This window comes from Orycteropus afer, unplaced genomic scaffold (genome assembly GCF_000298275.1).
Source record: "Orycteropus afer afer isolate SDZICR_OR568_19922 unplaced genomic scaffold, OryAfe1.0 scaffold00008, whole genome shotgun sequence".
NCBI lineage: Eukaryota > Metazoa > Chordata > Mammalia > Tubulidentata > Orycteropodidae > Orycteropus > Orycteropus afer.
Window position 1 is genome coordinate 18,931,055 of NW_006921595.1, and position 23,490 is coordinate 18,954,544.

The following is a 23,490-nucleotide window of genomic DNA, read 5'->3' on the forward strand; positions in this document are numbered from 1 at the left end:
GTTGAAAACTTCATTCTGTAATCAGAGAAAATAGGGAAAAAATAGTACTATAGTATAATAAAATAACTTTTAAAAGTAATTTTCAAAAAGTAGAAAGCACTAAAAAGAATAAGGAAAATAAACAATATGTTGACTTGCTTAGTAATGTTCACATAATATGAAACCAGCAAATAATTGATAATTTAAATATAGTACTGTATAAGCATTATTCATTTTATTGAATTAACTAGATTTAATTTTTAATAACATCATATTGCCTTTTCAATGGACTGAGATTTGACCAGCCTAAAGATAATGAAAACTAGTCGGAAGAATGACAGGAATATTAATGCTAGGGAAAACTTTGCATCAGAAATTATTGAAGAGAAGGTTTAAAAAGTGTCACCTTACAGGGTCTAGCATATTTAAAGAGATAAATGGTACCTATTTTCGATCTAATTATTTTATAAACTGTAGATGTCTTTCAATATACAAAGACTGATAAGTCAGGCTATATTGAACTTTTATTTAAATTCTTCGTACTAACTCCAGGAAGTAACTGTCAAGAATATTACACCTATTCCTCACATACTGATGCTCTCATTATCTGCTATACCATATTTATAGCCATCATAAAATTTCTGACTATTTTGGGCATTAACAGCATAAGTCTGGCAGTAATAAATACCAAGATATGAGGAAAGAATAACACTGGCTGTAATGGTTAAGGTTATGTTTCAACTTGTTCAGGCCATGATTCTGAGTTGTTTGGCATTTAGGTAACTATGCAATTTGGCAGTTATGTAAAGATGTAGTCATCCTCTATTTTGTGATCTGATGTGCTAATTCTCCATTTTACATAATACCAATTTTCACATAACAACTAGATCTTTAGAACCTATGAAAAATTTGTGAGGAGTGAGTATATTATCAATTTCAGTCATAAAAGACATCCCCATCTAATCCCATCTGTTGGAAGGGATTAGAAAAGGAAGAGAGATGTGTGAGAGAGAAAAAAAAATGGTGTCTTGGTGGTTATGAGTTTCTATACATTGATATATGGCAGCTTCAACCTGGCCTTTTAGCTATAAATAATAATTTTGAAAAGCAACAAGAATCCAATTTCGTAGAAAACCACAATGTTTGAACATTTAAAAGATCAGTATTTTATATCTGGAACTTAGATTGGTGAAAATTAGTTACATTTCTAGACTCACAAGAGAAATTGAAATAGTTTCTAACATGCCTTCAAGGTCGAATTTAGTGCTCAAAGTTGAGGTGTAAGTGCCTGCAATATCTCTTGTTTATCTGTGCTCATATAACCTGATGCACAATACTGAAATTGCTGCACTCATCACTGTGTCTAAGGAACTCTAAATATGTATCAAATGACATCTGTAAAATTCATTAATTTTATGAATATTATTTCATATTAAATTTTCAAAGCCAATGAGATCAATGACAATTTGTGGATTAATATATTTAAATTGAATCAGTATTCTTGGTGCTTTGATCCTTTATGCATACACACATACATACATGAAAAGAATCATTTCTAAGTTTCAAATTATACAATGGAATTAATTTTTAAATAATCATTTTTAAATAATACACATACTGAATACTTTGAGAATATTGGTTTTGTTCAAAATTGCTAAATTTCATAAAAATAAACCAGTGGTATTGCCATGCTTCATAAGTAACATATTTGATCTTGCTAAAGTTTAAATTTCATTTCTTTTGCAAATGTATCTTTTCTCCTAAATAAATGTAGAATAATGGCTTTATAGAACTATCTCTCAAATTTCTATGTGCATGTTGATATTCAAAATCTGGTTAACCCCAGTCTATTCCAATAAAGTTTAAGATAGCTATGCTTGGGTTGATTTATGGTAGGCATCATGATAAGAAAGAAAATAAATAAAAATAAAAATAGTGGTTTTCTACTTGTTTTCCCTTAACTAAATTAAAAAATAATTAACATGGCAACTGTTTCCTATTTTTAAATCCTGAGTGCCTTGACCTCATAAAACTAAGAAAGTTAATATCTGGTTTATTTCACCTTTGTGGTTAGCAGGGTAGTATTATTAATTCATGTTAAAATAAACGTATTTATTATATAGTATTCACAGCAGAAAAGAAGTACTCTATGCAAATTTCAATGTACATAAATACTTCGGTTCCTTTAAAAGGAATGAAAACAAAAAACATACATAACATAAATATTTAGATTGAATGGTCTTTATATTAATATGTAACTTTGATTCAATTATATGAATTTTTTAATCATTGAATTTTAACAATATGTTCATACAAAGACATGAGACTGACTTCTACATTTGTTTGTTGTCCTCCTCCTGTGAGGTATTTTCATAAGTTGCTTTTTTTTTCACATTTTATTGTAAAAAATTAGCATAGCGTACTTATGAAAATTCCTGGAGGGTATGAGGGAGCAGTTGGCAAACAAACATAGAAGGCTTGTATTATTTGTGTAAAAAATATAGAACTCTGTCTGTATACACGGGAGCTCTGGTGGCATAGTGGCTAAGACACACACACACACAGGCACACGCTGTTTCATATACCTTTACTTCATAAATTTATAGGTCATTCATTTTTTAAAAAATGCAGATAGTAAGTGTTAAACTGTTTAATTTTTAATGTCACCATATAGTTCGTTTCCAGGATGGCTGCATCCTACATGTCACATACTACCTTTTGAATTGCTTCAGACCACTTAATATAAAGCATTTTGAGATAATACTGAATTAGGTGAAAAAGTCTCAATAATTTGGAACTGACACAATAATTTATTTGAAAAGAAAGGGACAAGAAAATGTCCTAAAATCCCTTGTTAGTCAAAGTATTTAAAACATGATCCTTTTAACATACATTGTCATGGTTTATTGTTTCCGACTCATAGCGAGCCCCATTGGGTTTCCAAGGCTATAAATCTTTACAGAAGTAGATTGTCCAGTCTTCCTTCTGTAGAGCAGCTGGTGGATTTGAACCTCTGACCTTCCGGTTAGCAGGCAAGTGCCTTATCCATTATGCCACCAGAGTTATAGAAGGTTATAGAAGTTACAGAAGGTTATTAATAAACTTAATATAATTGTCTCACATAAAATAAGGTCATGTCACTGACTTTTTCCAAAAATCAATAGTTTCTATCACTCATATAAATCCACAGTTAAAGGTACGTAACATGTATTTTTAATAAATATACAGTGGTTAAAAATTATATTTATTTGTTTTCCTCATATGCATTTGCTTTCCTATTTAATTCCATAATTAACCATGCATTAAACATAATACCTTAAATTCTGAAATGCAATCCTCCTGTAAATGTAGCGTATGAGGCATAGGGAAAGGAGTTTTCATTTAAAAATGAAGATGTACTATGCCCTTTGCTGTCAAGGTCACAGAATAAAGAACAAAAAGAACTGAGACACAAAGGAAATGGGGATGTTGAAGTTAATTTTGATAAAGAATTTTTTCTTTAATTTTGATAGAGAAAAATCAATCCTTTTTTTTTTTTCTAGTTTAAGTAAACAAATTTTATAATGTGTTTATCCCTGCATGGTAAAACACATTGTATAAATGCTATTCAGATAAAGGTTACTTTTAAAGTAAGACATCGTGGAATTTACATTGTTATTTTCTAATGTAGGATTATCTTAACCCAAGTTGGCCTCTATTGTAATGGACTCATTCCACATAGCAATGTCATTGGAAAAACTGATCTTTTGTCACACTGCTTGCCAAATATTTTGAACTGACAACAGCACTGACTAATGATAGTGCTGGAATGTGCTGTTCTCAGTAGAATAGAGGCCCATACAGACCTAGGAGTGTCCTGGGGTCCAGCTTCTGTCCATCCAGGGGGTTGGTGCCATACAATAATGAGTGATGTTCAGAATGAACAAGTTGTATTTCCTCCAGGCTGGCTTTTCGACCTTGAATTCTCTGAAAGAAAACAGTAGAAGCCTACAGTACTCTACTGACAACATTTAAGAGAAAATAGACCATAAATCATATTTAAGATGATTAATAATGGGCTGGATTTCATCATGCAGAAATAAGACACTGATTTGCTTACTAAAGCACCTTAATAATTGAAAAACGAGTTTATGCAAGGCTCAAATACAATGGATTACTCATTTTTAAGTAGGCAATTGACATGACACATGTTTTTCTTTTGGCATAATAAAAGAAAAAATAATTTAATAGTTAAGTCCTTCATAAAATTATCAGCTTAAAAACACACATGAGCTATTGTTTAGAAAAGAAGTGAATTCACTAAAATTTTATTTTATGCTCAACTTAAGAAGTTGTTCAAACTAGGTCCTTAGTCTTTCTTGAAGGACCTAAGTTCAAATTTTTAAATGCATTTAATTATTACAGATATGTATTCATGTATGTGTGCCTTACAGTAGTGTTAATCTAGACCAAATTTACTCTGTGTTCCACAGGATTGATAACAGTTCAGTAATTCTTTGTTTATTCTTTGATGAGGTAAGTACAGAATTTCAGAGTAAATGTTTAGAAATTTGTATAGCAATTTGACAAGAGATTTTTTAAATTTCTGCTGAATCTAACATAAACATGAGAAGTGTACTTGGTATAGTCTAAATATTTTCTTTTTATAGTAATTAGAAATTATTTTTTATTATATTTCATAAAGTTATTGGATCATGACAGATTGGATATAAAAAGGAAAAAAACCAAAAGTTGCTGTTTAGCCAGAGACAGTTTTTGAAACACTTTTCTAGATTCAGCAAATATTTTTATACACAGGCTAGGCAGAATTTTTTGCTCCCACTAACAAACAATGGTCCTTCAATACAGGCAAAACCAAACTCCTTAATTAGTGAATAAGCAAAGTATTCTTTCTGGCCATATTTCACATTTGGCACATCCATGAGCATGATAAGCATTGGACTGGTATATAAAGTAAATGAAACTTCTATCGTCACTCTTAGGTCTGCTCTGACTCATGGCTACCATATGTATAACATAATGAAACTGTACATTTCTGAGCCATCTTCATGATCATTGGCATGTTGAATATGTTGTTGTGGTTGTTGTGTGAGTCTATCATTGAAGGTTTCCCTTGTTTGAAACTTAGCTTTTGGAAATTGTTGTGTTTCCTGAAATTACTGGATAGCATTAATATTTCACTTAAAGTATATACTACCGCAAAGCGTTATAAGGTAATATTTAAGTACAGAAATAACACGAAGTCCAAAAGAAATCCATTCAGAGAACTGCTATTTTCCCATGTTCCTAACCATAGAAGTATCAGTTTACATGGAAGCATCAGGTGACAACAACACCTTTCTTAGGATCAAGACAATTTCATATTGAACTTTCCTAGTTTAAGGTGACGTGGTTCCTGCCATACTCTTCAATGATGATGTGTGGTTCTCTGAGGGCATAGGCCAGTAAAACCTTGATATACTGACACTTTCTAGGTGTTTGCTGGGTAGAGGCCAGAGCTGTGCTTGTCATTAAAAATAAATGATCAGGTCAGAGGGGAGGAGGAATGGTAGGAGACTTGAGGGTTAATGGTAAAGAGTGATGTAAAGCAGAACCTCCTTGACAGTAAGCCATTATGTGTCAAATAAACAAACAAATACTTATGCAATTTTCTTTGCCCCATTATTGAAGTTTTCTGTTTTTAACACTATCATTGTGTAACCCACTTTACATTTCTAGAAAAATAGAAATATGATTTAGAGAAGTCATACCCAGGTAGCTCATACACAAATGAGAATCATGATGCTGAAAACAAAGGCAAATTAAATGTTGGCCATCTGATCAACCATCATCTGCTCAATAAACATGTTATTGGCTTAGGTGCTTTGCAAGGAAATATTGAATTTGAACAACTTTATGGAAGACCAGAACAATCCAAGAAATCGAATGACAAGTAATAAGACAAAATGAATAAGAGAAAGTTCAAAGTCAATATTGAAGGGAAGCTCTTTTACTGTGAATTTTTGTTGGTGGAAACTCCCCAAGACACACAGTGGTGACTCCATGGTTTGAGTTATGGAAAACTGGAAAGAGCTGAGCACTGGAAAGCATACTGCAGCAAGCAGTCATAATCTGGCAGGACACTGAACACCAATAATATGAGTAGTTAAGGCACTCAGGGCTAAGCAAAAGGTTAATGGTTCGAAACCACTACCTGCTCTGCGGGAGAAAGATGTGGTAGCTGTGTCCCTAAAGATTTATAGCCTTGCAGACCCTATGGGGCAGTTCTACTCTATCCTACAGGGTCGCTATTAGTCAGAATTGCCTCAACGGCAGTGGGGCTTTTGTTGTTGTTTTTTGCTTTATTTCCAGCTTTAATTTCTAGAGCCTATGAAATCCACAGCCACTAACATATGTGTGTTGATACAAAGCTTAATATCTTAAATGCAGTTCAATAGCTAAGAATCAGATCCATGTTTTGACTATAAGCATTAATTTCATCATTATTTTCCATTCTCCTTTTCTATGTTTTTTCAGCTCAAAGTTGAATGTTCACTCATTAGATACCATTAGTAATAAATATTCTTTGTATTTTCACAAATGAGCCACATATATGCTCTATGCTCCATGCTCCATGCTCCATGCTTGGTCCATCTCCTTTTTTTGCTCTCCACATTCCCACTATCAATCAGACTGAATACTCAATCACATAAGATTTAATTACTGACAGTAGCTCAAGTGCTGGTAAATCATAAAGGGACATCTGCTGAATTTCAGTCATGCCTTGTGTAATATCAGTCAGCTAACAGTGAAAATACAGCACCTGCCCCAACCTATCTAGCATTTATTTATTCTAAGAGTACATCCTTCTAGCTTACTTTCTAGTTATTACCCTCACTATTAAAATGTGACACAATTTAGAAGTGTTCACTTTAATCTCTTTTTAAATTTATCCCCCTCTCTACTTCTTTTAGATCCCTAGAAAGCATTTGATACTGATTTTTGAAAATAGTGTCTCAGATATTTCTTCTAAAATTAAGGAAGTAAAAGGTAATAATTATTCTTGATAATCACCTTCCTTTTCTATGGCCGCTAGAGAAACAGCCCCACAAACATCACGCACATATTTCTACAAAATGAGAGAAGTGAAGATCAATTCAGTAAGAATGTTTATATTTGGAGAAAGGATCGAAAGAAAGTGTATTTTGAGATTTGTATCTCACAGGAACACTGTTACAGGATCTTAGTGGGTGACTAAATAAAAAATTCCAAAATAACAAAAGCTTTCTATTTCTTAACTATAGGATATCTTGGAGTAGCTCCATTTTGCCTCATTTTTATCAGGTGCTTCAAATTGAGTTATCCAGTACAGCCAAATAATACCATTTCCTGGTATTATTATCCATCATTTACTATGCTACTTTTTTATGCTTAAATGTAGATACAACAAGATATTACCATTTAATTTGTTCTCTTATTTTCTATTTCCTGTGTGCCCCTTATCTCTTCATTTCTCTCTCACGGACACTTTCGAGTCAAAGGTCAACAGCACAGTGAGTCATAAAATAGGATAAAGTGCTTTTATAACCTTAACATAAGGAGATGCTGATTTCTGTTCTCAAAGATACCTGGTCTGCAGGAATATCTATCCAAAGTCACCTATTATATTCTGACCAAAGGATTTTTGAGACTTTTGAGTATATTGGGATACCCAGTATATCTATGGGATGGAGTTCATCTGGGGAATTTACCATTAAGAACCAAACACAGCTCTTAAATACATTACCAATATAGAACTGGGAATGAATGTTTGCAGCTCTTCTTTCATGTTCACAGAGAAACACTGCAATATGTGACTGTGTTCACTGGTACACTTACACTCATTTAGTGTCTTCCCTGCGATAGGAAAAGCATTAATGTGCCTATACTGTGCTAAGCACCTCAAGAATGCTATCTTACTTAGATCAGACCCAATGTAGATCCAAAATGGTCTATATTCAGGTTGGAATTGTTTAAAATGACCATATCATTGAGTCTCACAGCACACCATGGTTCTTTCCTAAAGAAATAATCTTTCTAAAATAAAACCCCTTAATGCAACCTGATTATGGAAGGAATGTTCTGAACATGCTCTACAAAGTCATACTGTGACAGGATAAAATGCAGCCTACCCACACCCACCCACACACAGAGCACACACACGGTATAGATTCATATTTTTTTCTGCCAAGGAGCAGGGAAAAAAGGAAACAGTTCTATTCCTTCCCCTCCTGTGTTCAAAGCCTGGATGGAGGCCAGTGTCCTAATCAGTTCTCATTGGCCCTGGAGGAATCAGAACCTTTTGTAAAATATAATAAAGGGCATAAAATCATGATAAAATGCATGAAAAAGCAGTGCCTTTGGTTAGGGAACTAGAAATAATTTAGCAGAACAGATGGATTGCATTGGTTTGGTATTATTGAGGACATGAAAGGGCTCATTTTGTGGCAGTTCCAAAATAAGAGAAAATGTCCAACTTAAATTTGACAAGTCAAAGTACCTGCCTCTGCTGGGAGAAACTCCATTTTCTTTAATCATTTTCAAAGTGGTGACATATTAGGCAAGAACTTCCAGTGAAATATCTCATTTTCTGAAAATATTGCATCCATTGTCCCTAAATATGGGGATGCGGTTTTTGTTTTGTCCTCCAAAGATCTACAGGCAGTAGACTTACAGAGTTAAAAAGAAAAAAAAAAAAAAGAAAATCATAAGTGACTGATAAGTTTCAAAGTTGCCCTCTGCCATATATATCATTCTGAATACCTAATGAATCAGTTCACAGCCTATTGATGAGTCTTGATGCACGGTTCTGTCTTAAAAACAAACACAAACATCTGATCTTTGTTCATGCCCAAACATGTCTATTGTAGATTTCAAATGCTACAGCCAATTTTTTTAAAAATACGTTATATAAAGTTTCCAATGCCCTGTCCACAATTTTCTCTCTTTCCCTCATTACCCTCATTATCCAACAACCTGTTCTATTCAGAATTTTACTCCTAAAGAAGGAGAAGTAAAAGGAGGATGGAGGGAGTGAAGTGGCAGGCAGCCTAGCAAGTTTTGGTCCTTCCTACTGATCACCCAGAAAGAAAGTAAATTACAAGTCAGGAGACTGGAGTTCTAGTTCTGACTCTTATTGTCCTTAATGAGGTGTCTCTCTGGGCCTTTGTTTCTTCATCTAAAAAAGGAAAGAGGTTTGTGTAAATTACTTTAATGTTCCCTTTTAGCCCTTAGTTGTTAGGATTCTATGTGAAAAAACCTAATACATAATCAAAACTCAATAATTTTGCTTTACATTGATTCACAAAATTGCCTTAGGCAATCAAATATAAAATTGGAGTGATAAAATACTGTGGTTGAGACAAGAGAGGAGATCTGATTATGAGAGCTTCGAAAAGGACTTCAGTTGCTTCTTAAAGTCCATTTCTTATAAATTTCATCATAATTAAAATGTAATTTTAATTTTTTTAGAGTTCATGCTCTTAGTCTATGACAACTTCTATACTTTTCCCTTTTTTGAAAAAGTACATGTCACTTCTAAATAAACGTCATCTTTGTTTCTGAGATATTTACTTCTTTCATTCTCCCATCTCCAAATATGTGTCCATCTACATACTTCTCTCTACCTCATTAAGATTATGTTAAGAAGTTGAGTTTATGTTGCACTGGTTCTTAATATTGACTGTACCTGGATGTCAGCTGGGGAGTTTAAAAAAATATAGATGACTGAGTCCTACCTCCAGAGCTTCCAATTAACTTTATCTGTGGACAGCCTGGATATCTAGATATTTCATAGCTCCCCAGTGGATTCTGATGGGCAGCCAAAGTTGAGAACCACATGTTAGAGGGACCTGTCCATTCTTCCTGCTCAGAAGTAAATTCAACATACTGACGTCGTCTGACCAGCATTTGGGATTATGGAGTAGTTAAAATAAATGGTTGGTAGAGGAGAAGTTGCAGACTAAAAGCAATCTACTTTTCCCTCAAAAAAACAAGTAGCTTCCACTAGAACATAATACTGCTTGATACCATCATTACAATTTATTCAAAAATGTGTCAGAGCATAGAGTCATTTGAAAAGCACTTCAGAAAATTAGCAAATCTGATTTAATACTAACATGTAATGTTGTTTGAAGTGGTAACAAGCATTTGTTCTATAAAGACCTTTACGTTTTATTTAAAATTAACTTCTTTACTTCAAATTATGCTCATCAAAAAGTAAGGAAAAATGTCATTTAGTTTAACTGCTCTATTTTCATATTTTATGTGACTGAGTCTCCTACATTGTAATTAGTATAAAAACATAAATAAGTATTTTATTTGTTTTAAGACACTGCTTTTCTGTAGTTATCATACATGAAACAAATTTTCCCTCAAAACTATTCTGTATTACTCAAGTACCACAATTTTTAGTTGGCTGGGAAATATATAACTACTCATTTTTATTGTTGTTTTTCTTATGTGCCATCAAGTCGTCTCCAACTCATAGCGACTGTTCCTTGGGTTTCCAAGGCAGAGGAGCTCTGGTAGCATAGTGGCTAAGGCACTTGACTGCTAACCAGAAGGCTGGCGGTTCAAACCCACCAGTCACTCCTCGGAAGGAAGGTGGGCAATCCTACTTACGTAGTGATACTGCCTCGGAAACACTAGGAGGGGTCTCTATGAGTCAGGGCTGACTCGATGGCACATAACAACAACAACAACATCACTACAGAAGTAGATCACCCATTCTTCCTTCTGAGGAGTGGCTGGTGAATTTGAACTGCCAATTTTCTGGTTAGCAGTCAAGTGCCTTAGGCACTATGCCACCAGAGCTCCCAGTTTTATTAGTAAACTTTAATGCCTCTGTTTTCTGCTTTCCTATATCACCTTCCAAAAGTACACAGAAGGGCAACCTTTTTTCACTCCTTGTATTTATTATTTCTCATATTAATTCTTCCTTTTCAGCAGCAACAATAATAATAATAACCTCCAAATCATCTTACTTTTGATTACAGGCTGCACAATTAGTTTTGATGTATTTGTCTGTCTGGGTTCACTGTATTGTGATTTTCAAATACCTCTCAGAACAATGACATAATGTTCTTTGATTTGGTCATCCTATCTATATTGTTTATACTGCTTTCCAACACCACCATACCCTTCAGAGATAATTCACAGGACTCCCTGGTTGAATTTTTTTTACTGGTTTGTGGTTAGCGTCTAAGACACTCATACATAAACACACACACAGTTTATTTTTTTGCAAACTATACAAAACAGTAAGCTGTTATGTGCTGCCATCTAGTTAGATTATGCTATAAAACAAATGTTTAATTTAATTTATATTAATTTGCAGTATTTAATGCTTTGCAGCCTTACTGTCAGAAAACCTGCACATTACATAAGTGTTTTTCCACAGAAGAATCCACATCTTTATATAGATTTGCAAAGCGTTCTACAAAAGCACATGGATATGAAAGAGAGTGTGCTGACTCTACCCCTGAGATCCTCAGCATCTTAAGATATGACATTTACCCTGTTCACTTTTCTCATTGGAACTGCTGAGAAGACCTGGAAGGGGCAACAGTAGCTGATTTTATGTCCCAGAACTGTTTTGTAATTACTTGGCCTTGGGACTTAAAGAAAAAAGAGTTAAACATTTCAGCACAGTCTGTCTGTTGCTCAAGGTTTGAACTTATGAATTAAGTGAAATGAAGCTATTATATATTAGTTACAAAAAGGCAACACAAATCTCACATAATGTGCAATCCAACAAAAGCATTATAAAATGTTATTATTCTCAAAACAAATGTGCGAGCAAGCAAATGTCTGTGGGTGGTTTGGTGTGGCTACGAGTCATGAGCACTTCTGGAAAAACAACTGCAAAGGCATTTCTAACAGATGATGGGTCAATCTCTGCAATTTTTTAAGCCAAAAAGAGCACATTCTTTTTTTCAGGAGTGCACACTTTAGAAACCTGGCTACCTAATCACAGAGCTCATTCCTAAAGAGGACACCAAATGACCCTTCCAGATTAATTTCTCATGATGACAATAAGACTGCTGGTTTTGCTTTGTTCTCCCAATAGAATCAGTAAACTATGTATGAATGATTCAATAGGACAAAAATTAAATGATATTAGCGTGAAGAACTACTAACAGCCTCAGTTAAAAACAAAACAAAAATCCACATCATGTCTAAAGAAGTTAACCCATGTAACCACTTTAATCTAATATAATGAGGATTGATGTTTTCTCTGACTGCCAATCAGGACTAGCAAGCAGAGCCAATTTACACTATCCCAACCTACCAGCTGCTCTGCAGGAGAAAGATGAAGCAATCTGCTTCCATAAAGATTTACAGCCTGGGAAACCCTATGGGGCACTTCTACTCTGTCCTATAGGGTCACTATGAGTTGGAACAGACTCTATGACAATGGGTTTGGTTTTTAGTTTTACAAGCTAAGAGCAATGAGTCCTCTAAAATATCTCAAAAACTTTGTCTACTCTTAATCAAAGAGAGCTTTGTGTTCCAAATAAATAAAATAAAAAGCCATTCTAATTTCATGCACTATTACAGCTGGAAGAGATCCCAGCAAATATCCAGTCCAACTAACCAAAGGCTGTTTGCTTGAAGGCACCTAAAGGTACCTTGGAAGACAGGTTTGATGATCTGCTTCTGATAGGTCACAGACTTTAAAACTTTATGGAGCAGTTCTACTCCACACACATGGGATCACCACAAGTCAGAACTGACTCATCGGCAACCAACAACTACAATGGATTGGGGGTAGCCTTACTCATTCTTATCAGTCCCATAGTGCTTCTGTCATTTCACCCAGTGCCCAACATCACCTCAATCAGTGCAGCATAAATTGAATGTACACAATTTGAATAATATAGGATTAAAAGCAATTTGATGTATGAGGAATTGAACAAGATTGACCTGCAAGAGAGGGTAACAGATTTTTAAATTATAAGATCTGTGTAAACCAAAACGCATTCCATTTATTTCTGCACTTTGCTCCTTTCATAAACAGTCCTCCTTAAGGTAATAGATTCTAGGAATACCACTATGTAACAATGACTTGAAGGCTGTGATCAGCCATTGTCTGTTTGGACTTGCTGGACTAGGCCAGTCGCTCCAGAATGTAACAAGCACCTGAACGCAAAAAAAAAAAAAAAAAAATGTAAGCAGCTGTGTTTCAGCTAGCTAAAGTACAGAAAGAATGACCAGCAGGAAAATATGTACAGCAGCAACAAAGATGGGATAAGAATTCACATAGATAAATGCATTTTGTCCATTAAAACCAATCTACCAGAAGTTAAGGCTTGTTGGTCTACTTTATATACTCCATACGGGATTGTGTGGGAAACAGAGGAGTTTGGCATCCAAATTGCATTATCAAAAACATGAAATCCTTAAAGATAATTCTAAAATTTACCAAAGAATATGAAAGTGTTCTGCCATGCCACTGGCAAAAGATGAATAATAGGGTTTCACTCAGGAAAGAATTAGAGAGATAAATCTATCTCAAATTCCCTCACTTTGGGGTTTTCTAGGTAAACTATACATTTAATTGAAAGCAGAACTTTAAATATGAAATACATTTGATAATTCTATTATAAATACATAATAAAGCTTGTGAGACTAAATCTGTACACAGTTCTCTGTAAGACATTATCAGCGTTTTGATTTAAAGAATAGCAACCAATTGAGTTCCCCTGTAAGATGGAATATATTACCCACCTTTAAAGAGAAAATCCATAAAGAAAATAATTTATTGTTAGAAAGGAATGTACTGAATGAATGACTCTGCATCTTCAAAGGTAAAGTTATTTTACCACTTTTCAGAGAAGCAGGATCAATCTGATATAACTCATGCAAATGCACTTGAACTTAAATAGCATTCTGTCTGCTTTGTTATTTCTATTTTAACTAAAATTTTTTACCAGTTCACTTTAAACTAAATTGGCTTTGATTAGGAATTTTCCAGACTGCAATTTGACTTGCTAAAAGTTAATGTACTATCAATGGTTTTAAAAGATCCGTTGTGAATTGACAGCAACTATGTAATCACATAATCAGCCTTTTTGAAAGTCTGACCTTAGATTTTGTATATGCAAATTGCATACATGTGAAAGCTTGCTCATTACTTTTATTTTGTTAATTAAATTTAATAAGGTCTTGATGCATCCATTTCCTCATGAAGTAATCAGAGACAAAATATTATTTAGTTTCAATCCTAAACACGTGAGAACTATGTTGGACTTCCTTTATTGATCTGCAAAGAGAAATAATGACGGACCCAATAGCAACATGTTAAATTGCCAGTGTGTGTGGTCAGGGACAGAATATTTCTTGTGAAATTCTTTAATTCCTGTGCCTGGAATGTATCTGGCTCATAATATAGAACCATTAAAAATATATGTTTAATCATTAAATGCTAAATTAATATGAGAAAATAATGGGGGATATTTTTTCTTTTAAACAGATTATAGACTCAAATACAGATGTTAGTGAATTTTAGGCTAAAATGGACATTAATAGCACCTACATCAAACTGCTGCTGGTTGTTACATATTTTCAGAATTGACCATGGGAGTCTCCCTGAATTGATACCATGTTTGCCTTTAACTATGAAAGCTTAAATAAACAAATTTTCTTCATGGAAAATGGGACTTATCAAGAATATACAGAAGTTAAAGAAATAGGTAAAGTATTCAGACTACTAATCATATATATATATAAACTACATCAGCAAAAAGAAGTGACTTTTGTTGGTATGAAAATGGTTGATCTTTTAAATCTATCCATTTCTCTGAGGCAAAATTGACAAATATCTGAGTTCAAAGTGTTGCTTAAAACCAAAAATAATGACAACTACATTGCATTAATTTGCAAAGACTTTTTCAGAAGATTAACAGAATAAATGATAAATATCAGGAAAGCAAAATGCTATCACATGCATAAAACACATGCTGGAATCATAGCAGGCATACATCAGACAAATGGTCTTTCCATCAACATTAAGTACCTACTGTGTGCCCAGCCCAGAGTCAGGTTGTAAGTTCTGTACTACTAGTTTCAATGACAGTTCATCAATCATGGTGTTTGCATTACATGGTTAACATTTTTACACTATGATCCAAATGAATCTTGGCCTCTCTACATGATTTATTTAAGTAAGAAGAAGAGTGTGGCCAATTTAGGATTACCTCACATTTATTCAGCAACCCAGTCTCTTGCAGCCGTGACCAGATGCTCTGTACTCGTCCAGCATGCTCGGGGTGGGTGGTGGAATTGCCACAAATGCACTGGTGTTTCAGCATCAGAGGGTCATAGGCAATTCCTTTGGGACAAAGAAAACACAAGAATCAGTAGTGATAAAATGTACAAAGTAGAAAACATTATGATTATTTAAAGAAAAGTCAATTGTTGTATGAATAGAGAAAGAATAATATCAGCAAGTTCTCAGGAAACGTAAGTGCTATTTAGTCCTATGTACTATGTATCTGAATAAATATGAAAATAAAATAAAACCACAGAGAAAGTAGTACTCAGAACCTAGCTTAGTAAGTCTGTAAAATGATGAAGATGGTGACACTTCAAGAAATTGCAGATAAAAATGTATAACTGCAATCTTACCAGTATTTTAAATTATTATGAAGTATTTTGAGACAGATAATTCAATTCAGTAGATATTTCAATTTTTTATCTTTGAAGCCACTAAATAAGCTAGGTCTTCAAAATTTGAATTTATTTCCTGAGTAATTCTAGTCTCACTTTAGCTCAGGGTCACATCCTTGTCATAAACTGGTAGCCTTCCAACTGCTGATCTATTCTGTTTAGCTATTCCTTCAAAGCTGTGTGAAATGAAGTTTCTCTTGCTTATCTGTGCCTTTCTCATTATATAGGCCATTATGTAAGTAATACAGGTATTGTACATCTTATAACACTGGAGAGGCTTAGAAATGTTTCTTTTAAAAAGACAATTAATCATTTGTGACACCTTAGTAGAGATTACGTAGATATTTAATGGATAAAATTTGCTGTTGAATTATCATGAGTTCGTGTATTTCATGTTTCAGTTAGACTCTGCAATGGGAAAGAATTTCTAAAATCTAATGAAATGAAACATCACGGGTATATAAAATAAAACTTTTAAAGCAAAAGTTTAAATGATAATTGCAAGTCTGGTAAATTTTAAAACTATTTCAACCCTCAAATCTACTCCTTGGGAAGAAAAACATACCTGACAAATTATTTAACTAATCAAATCTATTCCAATGAATTATCATTGCATTCTATTTTAGGGCAGGTTCAATAATAAGTAATAAAGTACAAAAATAAAATTAAAATTCTACAACATATATGTACTAGCAATTTCTATCATGCAGTGAGTCTAATTAAATGCATTTTATTCTCCCTCTACTTCCAGTATAGTGTTGTTGTTGTTAGGCTCCATTCAGTCATCCCCGACTCATAGCGACTCTATGTACAAAAGAATTAAACGCTGCCCAGTCCCGCTCCATCCTCACAATCCTTGTTATACTTGAGCTCACCATCACAGCCACTGTGTCATTCATCTCATTGAGAGTTTTCCCCTTTTGGCTGACCCTCTCGAGAGGAAGTCTGGCCATTCTTACTTTTAGGGAACATTCTGGCTGGACTTCTTGCAAGACAGATTTGTTTATTCTTCTCGTAGTCCATGGTATTTTCAGTATTCTCCACCAAAACTGGGAGCTCTGGTGGTGCAGTGCCTAAGGCATTTGACTGCTAACCAGAACCACCAGCCACTCATTGGAAGGAAGGTTGGGCAATCTACTTCTGTAGAGATAGCACCTTGGAGACCCAAGGAGGGGTTGCTATGAGTTGGATATGACTCAACAGCAGTGAGTTTGGTTTTTGGTTTTCACCAATACTACAATTCAGATGCATCAGTTCTTCTTCTGTCCTCCTTATTCATTGTACAGCTTTCGAATGCATATGAGGCTATTGAAAATAACATAGGTGCACCTTAGTCTTCAAAGTGACATTTTTTGCTCTTTTAACACTTCAAAGGGGCCTTTTGCAGATTTGTCTAATGCCATATGTTGTCTGATTTCTTGACTGCTGCTTCCATTGAGTTGATTAGGGATCCTAGTAAAATGCCCCAAAGGGTTTCCTAGGCTGTAAACTTCATTGGAACTGATCACCAGGTCTTTTATCTTACTGACCCATGGTGGGTCCAAATCATTACCTTTAGATGGGCAGCTGAATACTTGACCATTACAATGGTTAAAATCTGTGAAAGCACATACTGTGTTGTGTTGTTTATCTCTGATCTCCCAGTGCCTGGACATATGCTTGGCATATACTAGGTTCTTAAAAATATTGTTTTTTGAATAAATGGAAAAATAAGTAAATAAGTAGATTCTAAAACTAAGTCAGATATCTCCATTAGAAAGCTTTCTTGATGAGTCTAATTACGGAAAATTCCTTGGACTTCTGATTTTTGTAGACTTAATTCCTTAACGTTCTACTTTTATTTTATATATCTAATCATTCTACCAGTATTCAAGTGTCTCTAGTAGAGGAATTCATTTTACTCTGCTTTATATTTCCACAGAGCATCTTGGAAAAAGAGGAGATTAATAAATTTATTTAAATAAATAAACCCAAAAAGAAAACATGGAGGAAGGCAGAAAAGAAATGTCTTCACAATTCAGAATTATCACATTCATGAGTTGCTATTATGTAACAGGAACTGCTTAACATATTTCCAACCATAGTTTCATACTGTGTAAAATGAAAGACAATAATAACAATATGTTGTTGTTGTTGTTGTGTGCTGTCGAGTCGCAGCTGACACATAGTGACCCCTCCTTGGGTTGCCGAGGCAGTAACACTACGGAAGTAGATTGCCCAATCTTCCTTCCAAGGAGTTGCTGGTGGGTTTGAACCGCCAGCCTTCTGGTTAGCAGTCAAGTGCCTTAGGCACTATGCTACCAGAGCTCCCAATAACAATATAGAAACAATATAGTAGCTGCCTCATTTTGAAAACATATTCTGAAGAATAGAGATTCTATTCATGTAAGTAATTAACTTTTTCACTATTTCATCTCTTGACATATCTAACCTCACCTCTATAGTTATTATTACCCTTTTATGAACACTTTCCCCACAAACCACTGCCTATCAAAAAATAAACAAAACACACACACACACACACACACACATATATGCTGTGAAACAGGTTATGGTAGCTAGAAATTAGAGCCAGCTATCTGGAGATTATAATAGGAAGTCCAGGAGCTCTTGCAAAGACATTTGTATTTAAGGGGAAATAAATAAAAGCTGGAACACCAAATCTCTACTGACTCATCTAAAAGGTGTATCAATGAGGTGTTAACGGGTAGAAAGCAAGGTGAGACTTTAACCTCATCCTTCATCTCCATTCCTTTCCTCTCTTTCTCCTCAAACAACAAATTATAGAGTGAGAAATAAGCCTGCCCTTCTCCTGGGATTCATAGGGAATTCTACTTTTGTTTGACATTCTGACCCACTGGATACCACTTGCAATGTAAGCCAATGATTCAATCTCTCCTTCCATCAATTCCTTGCTTGCATTTTCTATCCTGTTTTTTCTTTTTTTAAAAAATCTTTAAATTTTTGATACATTTTCTTAGACAAGCTTAGTCCTTGTACTTCTATTTATTTCTCTGCTTTTCAGTTTTATTAAATGAAAAAATGTATATGACTAACCTATTGTGGTGCCCACCCCTTTTCTAAATCATGTTTTGTTGTTAGTTGCCACTGAGTGAGTTCAAACTCATGGAGACCCCATGTGTGCAGAGTAGAACTGCTCCATAGGGTTTTCATGGATGTGACCTTCTGAGAGTACTTCGTCATCTTCTTGGGGGCTTTTAGGTGGGTTCAAAGCGTCAGCCTTTCAGTTATTAGTTTAAGTGCTTATACCACTCAGGGACCCCTTTGTTAATAATTACACGTAGTTAAGTCATTATTTAGTGACTGAATCCATTCACATTTCTAGGTTTACACTCAATCTTGAAAGATACTGTTATGTTGAATCCATGTGGTCTGTAAAGGAAATTGAGTCTAGAACCTTCAGGCCTGATATTTCTGATCCCGAATAACAATCAATGCATTCAATTATATTGAATTTCTGGTAGCTGTCTGAGGATTCACATTTTCTTAAGGCATTTGCTTAACAATATTTATTGAACAACTTCTAAAACCAACCATGATACAAATATATATGGCACAGTAACTTCCCTGAAAGATGCAGATTCAGTAGGCAACCATTGAGGACTCATTAGTTCTCACTATGTTCCAGGTACCAGTTTCATGTTATTACATTTAACTAATGACTTTATAGCAGAGGTGACACATGTATAAATACAGTTATATGGAATGCTACAAGAAAACTGTCTTGTAAGCAAGGAAAAAATTACAGGGCTAAGAGGCCAGAGAGCTCTGTTACATATATATATATGTGTGTGTGTGTGTATGTATATATATATATATATATATATATATATATATAACAAAAAAACATACTTTTAAATGATAAAATAACTAAAATGGAAGGGGCTATTTTGAGCAAAGGGCCATTCCTAATTACTTACAAGTCATAACTATACAGCTGCTGTTGCTCTGTCTACCTGTAAGTCTAATATATCCATAATTCTAATCTTATCCCTTTTTCACTTGTATTATGTTCCTTACTTTCTATGGTAAAACATTGGGCTGCTAAGCAAAAGTTTAGCAGTTCAAACCCACCAGCTGCTCCAAAGAAGAAAGAGGGGACAATCTACTTCTGTAAAGATTTACTACCTAGGAAACCCAATGGGAGTCGCTATGAGTCAGAATCAACTCCATAGCAGTGAGTTTTTGGCTTTTTGTTTACCTTCTATTACTGGCAATCTTTTTCTATAATATCTTTTGACTGATACACTTAAAGAGTCAAACTATTCACTTTTTATTTAACTGTGAAATTTTATTTGTCCATTAAGCAAATAATGAGGTAATATCCCAAAATGATTTATTTAAAAATTGGTAAATGTGACTCTCATTAGATAAGAAGTATTATCTAACATAGGGAGTCCCCAACTTACAACAGGGTTCCACTATGAAAACTCTGTCATAAATCATTTCTGATATAAGCCAAGTATTTTATGGTTGATTTTTTTTTCTTTTAATTTTCATTTCAAAACACAGCAGTCTTTAGAATAGAAAATCATAGAATTACACATCTGTGAGTGAACATCTGAGAATGATAACATCAGCAAATGATGCACTACAACTTTGTATGTAATACATATTACTAATGATAAGATGAACCAAAAAATAAAAACAAAACCAGATGGTCTTAAGTGCAACTCATCGTAACTTGCATACATTGTTAAATCAAAGACTACCTGTGCTTATAGTTATTTTTTTTTCTGTAAATCTTATCAGAGCTAGAAAGCTTCCAACTTACATTGTATGCAAGTTTGTCAAAGTCTAGGAATTGGATTAAGTGTTGCCATCCAACAACAGAGTAAAGAAGGAGATTCAACCAGCATGTAAGCTGGCAGAAAGTGAAGCCAAAACTAATCTATTACATATTTGCTGAAAAATTATCTGGAGAGATTTCTCTATCTCCTGGAATGAATAAGCATAAAAAGAAAGCCGATAAGACTATTCTGCAGAAATGGTAAAGGAAATGTCATTCTGACTACTTAGGAAAAGGGAATTCAGTGAATACCATTTACTATGGGAAAAAAGGTGGGGGGGAACAGTTGTCATCAAGTCAGTTTTGACTGATGGTGACTTCCTGGGGGTCACAGGACAACTATGCTCCATAAACCTTCCAATGGCTAGTTTTTCAGAAGTGGATCACCAGGCCTTTCTTCTGAGGCACCTTTGGGTAGACTTGACCTTCTAATATTTTGGTTAGGAGGTTAGCAGGTTAATTGTTTGTAATAACTAGAGGCTCCGTGATTTTCTATCAGAACCAAAACACAATTTTAGAAAACGTTTGGTACCTTTAACAGGAGGCCAAAAGTTTTTGCTCCTATAAAAGAAGAACAAAAGCTAAAGGGAGAGATCAAGCTAAATTAAATAGAAATGCTACAAACAAAGAGAGATGAATAAGATACATAGAGATTGCAAAGAAACAAAAGAAATATTAGCAAAATTGAAAGCCCCATTGAAGGCAATAGAAATTTAAAAGAATTTATGTCAGAAAATTATGTTATTAGATACAAACTTGAGAAGCCCATGAAATATAGAAGATTGTAAAAGAGAGGCACACAGTAAGAGGAGATAAAAACATGGACATCAGAAAATAGAGAGATGAGAAGAAGTTGTACTTGCCCCTGAGGAGGAAATAAGACTAACTGTACAACAAGAAAAATTGAAGATTTTTTTTTCCTTATGTAGAAAGAGACAAGCGTATGAGTAAGAAAATGAAAAGGCTCATCATAGAAATGATTCATTTTTTAAATAAACAAGATAAGGAAAATACCCTATAAGCCTCCAGAAAAGATTAAAAAGTCTCCTTTACAAAGGAGATGTCAAGATGGCTTCTGAATTGTTCTCTTCAATGCTGCATCACTTGGCTCTTTGACCACATTTCCAGACATTTCAGGTAAAATTTGTGTCCCCATAAGTCCCAAAGAAGTAATAGTTCATATATTCACACGTGAAGGTAATAGGATAGCATGCTCAGGAATGAAAAAGGAAAACACACACACATTCTGAAAATTTCTTTAAGGAACATTCTGGCTAAATGACCTATGGGGAAGTTGTAATATAACAGAATTTTCAGAGAGAATTGCAATCAGTAAATCTCAGAATTAACTTTACATAATTCTGCTTAAGTGAGGGTCCAAAGTTAATCTAAACAGAGAAAATACTCAAGAAAATATTAATTTAGCCAAAATAATTTGTGTCTAAAACTCTGAACACTGAAGGAATATTTATATTTTTGAAAGTAACACTTGCATCAATACCAATCTACTTCTGTAAAAATTCACAGCCTCAGACACTCAAAGAGGGTCATTAGGAGTTAGAATTGACCTTGTGACAGTGGGTTTGGTAACATTTATACACTTTTAAAATGACACAATTTCATTGAAGGCAATTGGCCAAAACTAGGATAGAGTAGTGCCTAAGGCACTTGACTGCTAACCAGAAGACTGGCGGTTCAAACCCACCAGCCACTCCTCGGAAGGAAGACGGGGGCAATCTACTTCCATAGTGATACTGCCTCGGAAACCCAAGGCGGGGTCGCTATGAGTGGGGTCCAACTCGAAGCACATAACAGCAACAACAATAAAGAAGACACACCCATTATTCCATCACTCACAGGTAACCACAATTAAAATATATCGTTCAGAATTTTTTTTCTCTTCCTATAAGTCTGTCACTCATATTAAATGAAACTGGAATCATTAGGTTTTAGAAAGGAAAAGGGAGGAAAAAATGGCAGAGCTTTCTTCCTCATTTTGCAGAAAAAAGGCAGTAATTGTTTCTGAGATATTTCAAGGTAAGCATTAGTATTAAGTTTTAAATAGTATGTGTATCTTCCAAATTAATAGAGAAGATTGTTGTTAATTGTTTATACAAACAAAGATAAAACAGAAATTAAATGGTTTGGGAAGCTTTTAAAAAACACAAAGCATAACAACAGATAACAGTGGTGGGACCCACCATATTAGCTATAAAATAGAATGTAGTTATTAAAAATAAAGTTTTTAAATATATAAATGAGCATAAAACCCAAATAGTCCAGTCTATTCAATGTGATATAAAGTTATGAAACATATAAATAGACATATATATATATATATATAAATGATCATAAAATTATCTTGGGATGAGAGCTTATGAGAAATTTTTTTTACATTTTTCTCTTTTTACTTGATTTTGGACAAAATACTTTTACAATAATATTTATATCCAAGAATAAAAAATAGAAGGAATAATAGATTTAGAGAATCACCATTTTGTAACCTCTAATGGAATAATCATTCAGGCAAAGACTATCAATGGGTAAGACCGTTAGATCAACTGTTGATGAGATACTTTATAACAGAGGGATAGAACTGTCACCATCTGAACCCAAGGAACAATCTTAACATGACTAAAAGTGAGACAACCAGCCATCAAGGTGATGCAATCTGATACAATGCAATATGAAGTCCTGTCACAAGAACGGCAACAAAATTGAGCACAAATCTAATGAAGCCTTTAAAGTTTTAAGAGATAAAAGTGATAGAGGAGGGCGGGGCAAGATGGCGGACTAGGCAGAAGGATTGCACAGACCCTCTTCAACAAACAGAAGGGAAACCAATTAACACAGACACAGAAGATAATCTTGGACCCCTGAGCCTTGAAGGAAAGGATGCAGATTTGGACTAAACCCCAACTATCAGTAGAATTTGCGTGAAAATACCAAAAAAAAAGGAGACCTATGGAGCTGTGGTCTGACAGCGAACTGAGTGACCCTGACAATACAGG

General features: G+C 34.3%; 1 protein-coding gene across 1 annotated transcript in view; it reads right to left on the reverse strand.

Moving 5' to 3' along the window:
- Window positions 1-23,490, reverse strand: part of HDAC9 (histone deacetylase 9) — a 582,041-nt gene that overhangs the window by 313,126 nt on the left and 245,425 nt on the right. Inside the window, exons 14-15 of the mRNA XM_007946059.2 lie at window positions 15,198-15,331; window positions 3,825-3,945 (exon numbers count right to left, since the gene is read on the reverse strand). Coding sequence (XP_007944250.2) covers window positions 3,825-3,945; window positions 15,198-15,331 — 255 coding nt within the window. The remainder of the gene's footprint in view (window positions 1-3,824; window positions 3,946-15,197; window positions 15,332-23,490) is intronic.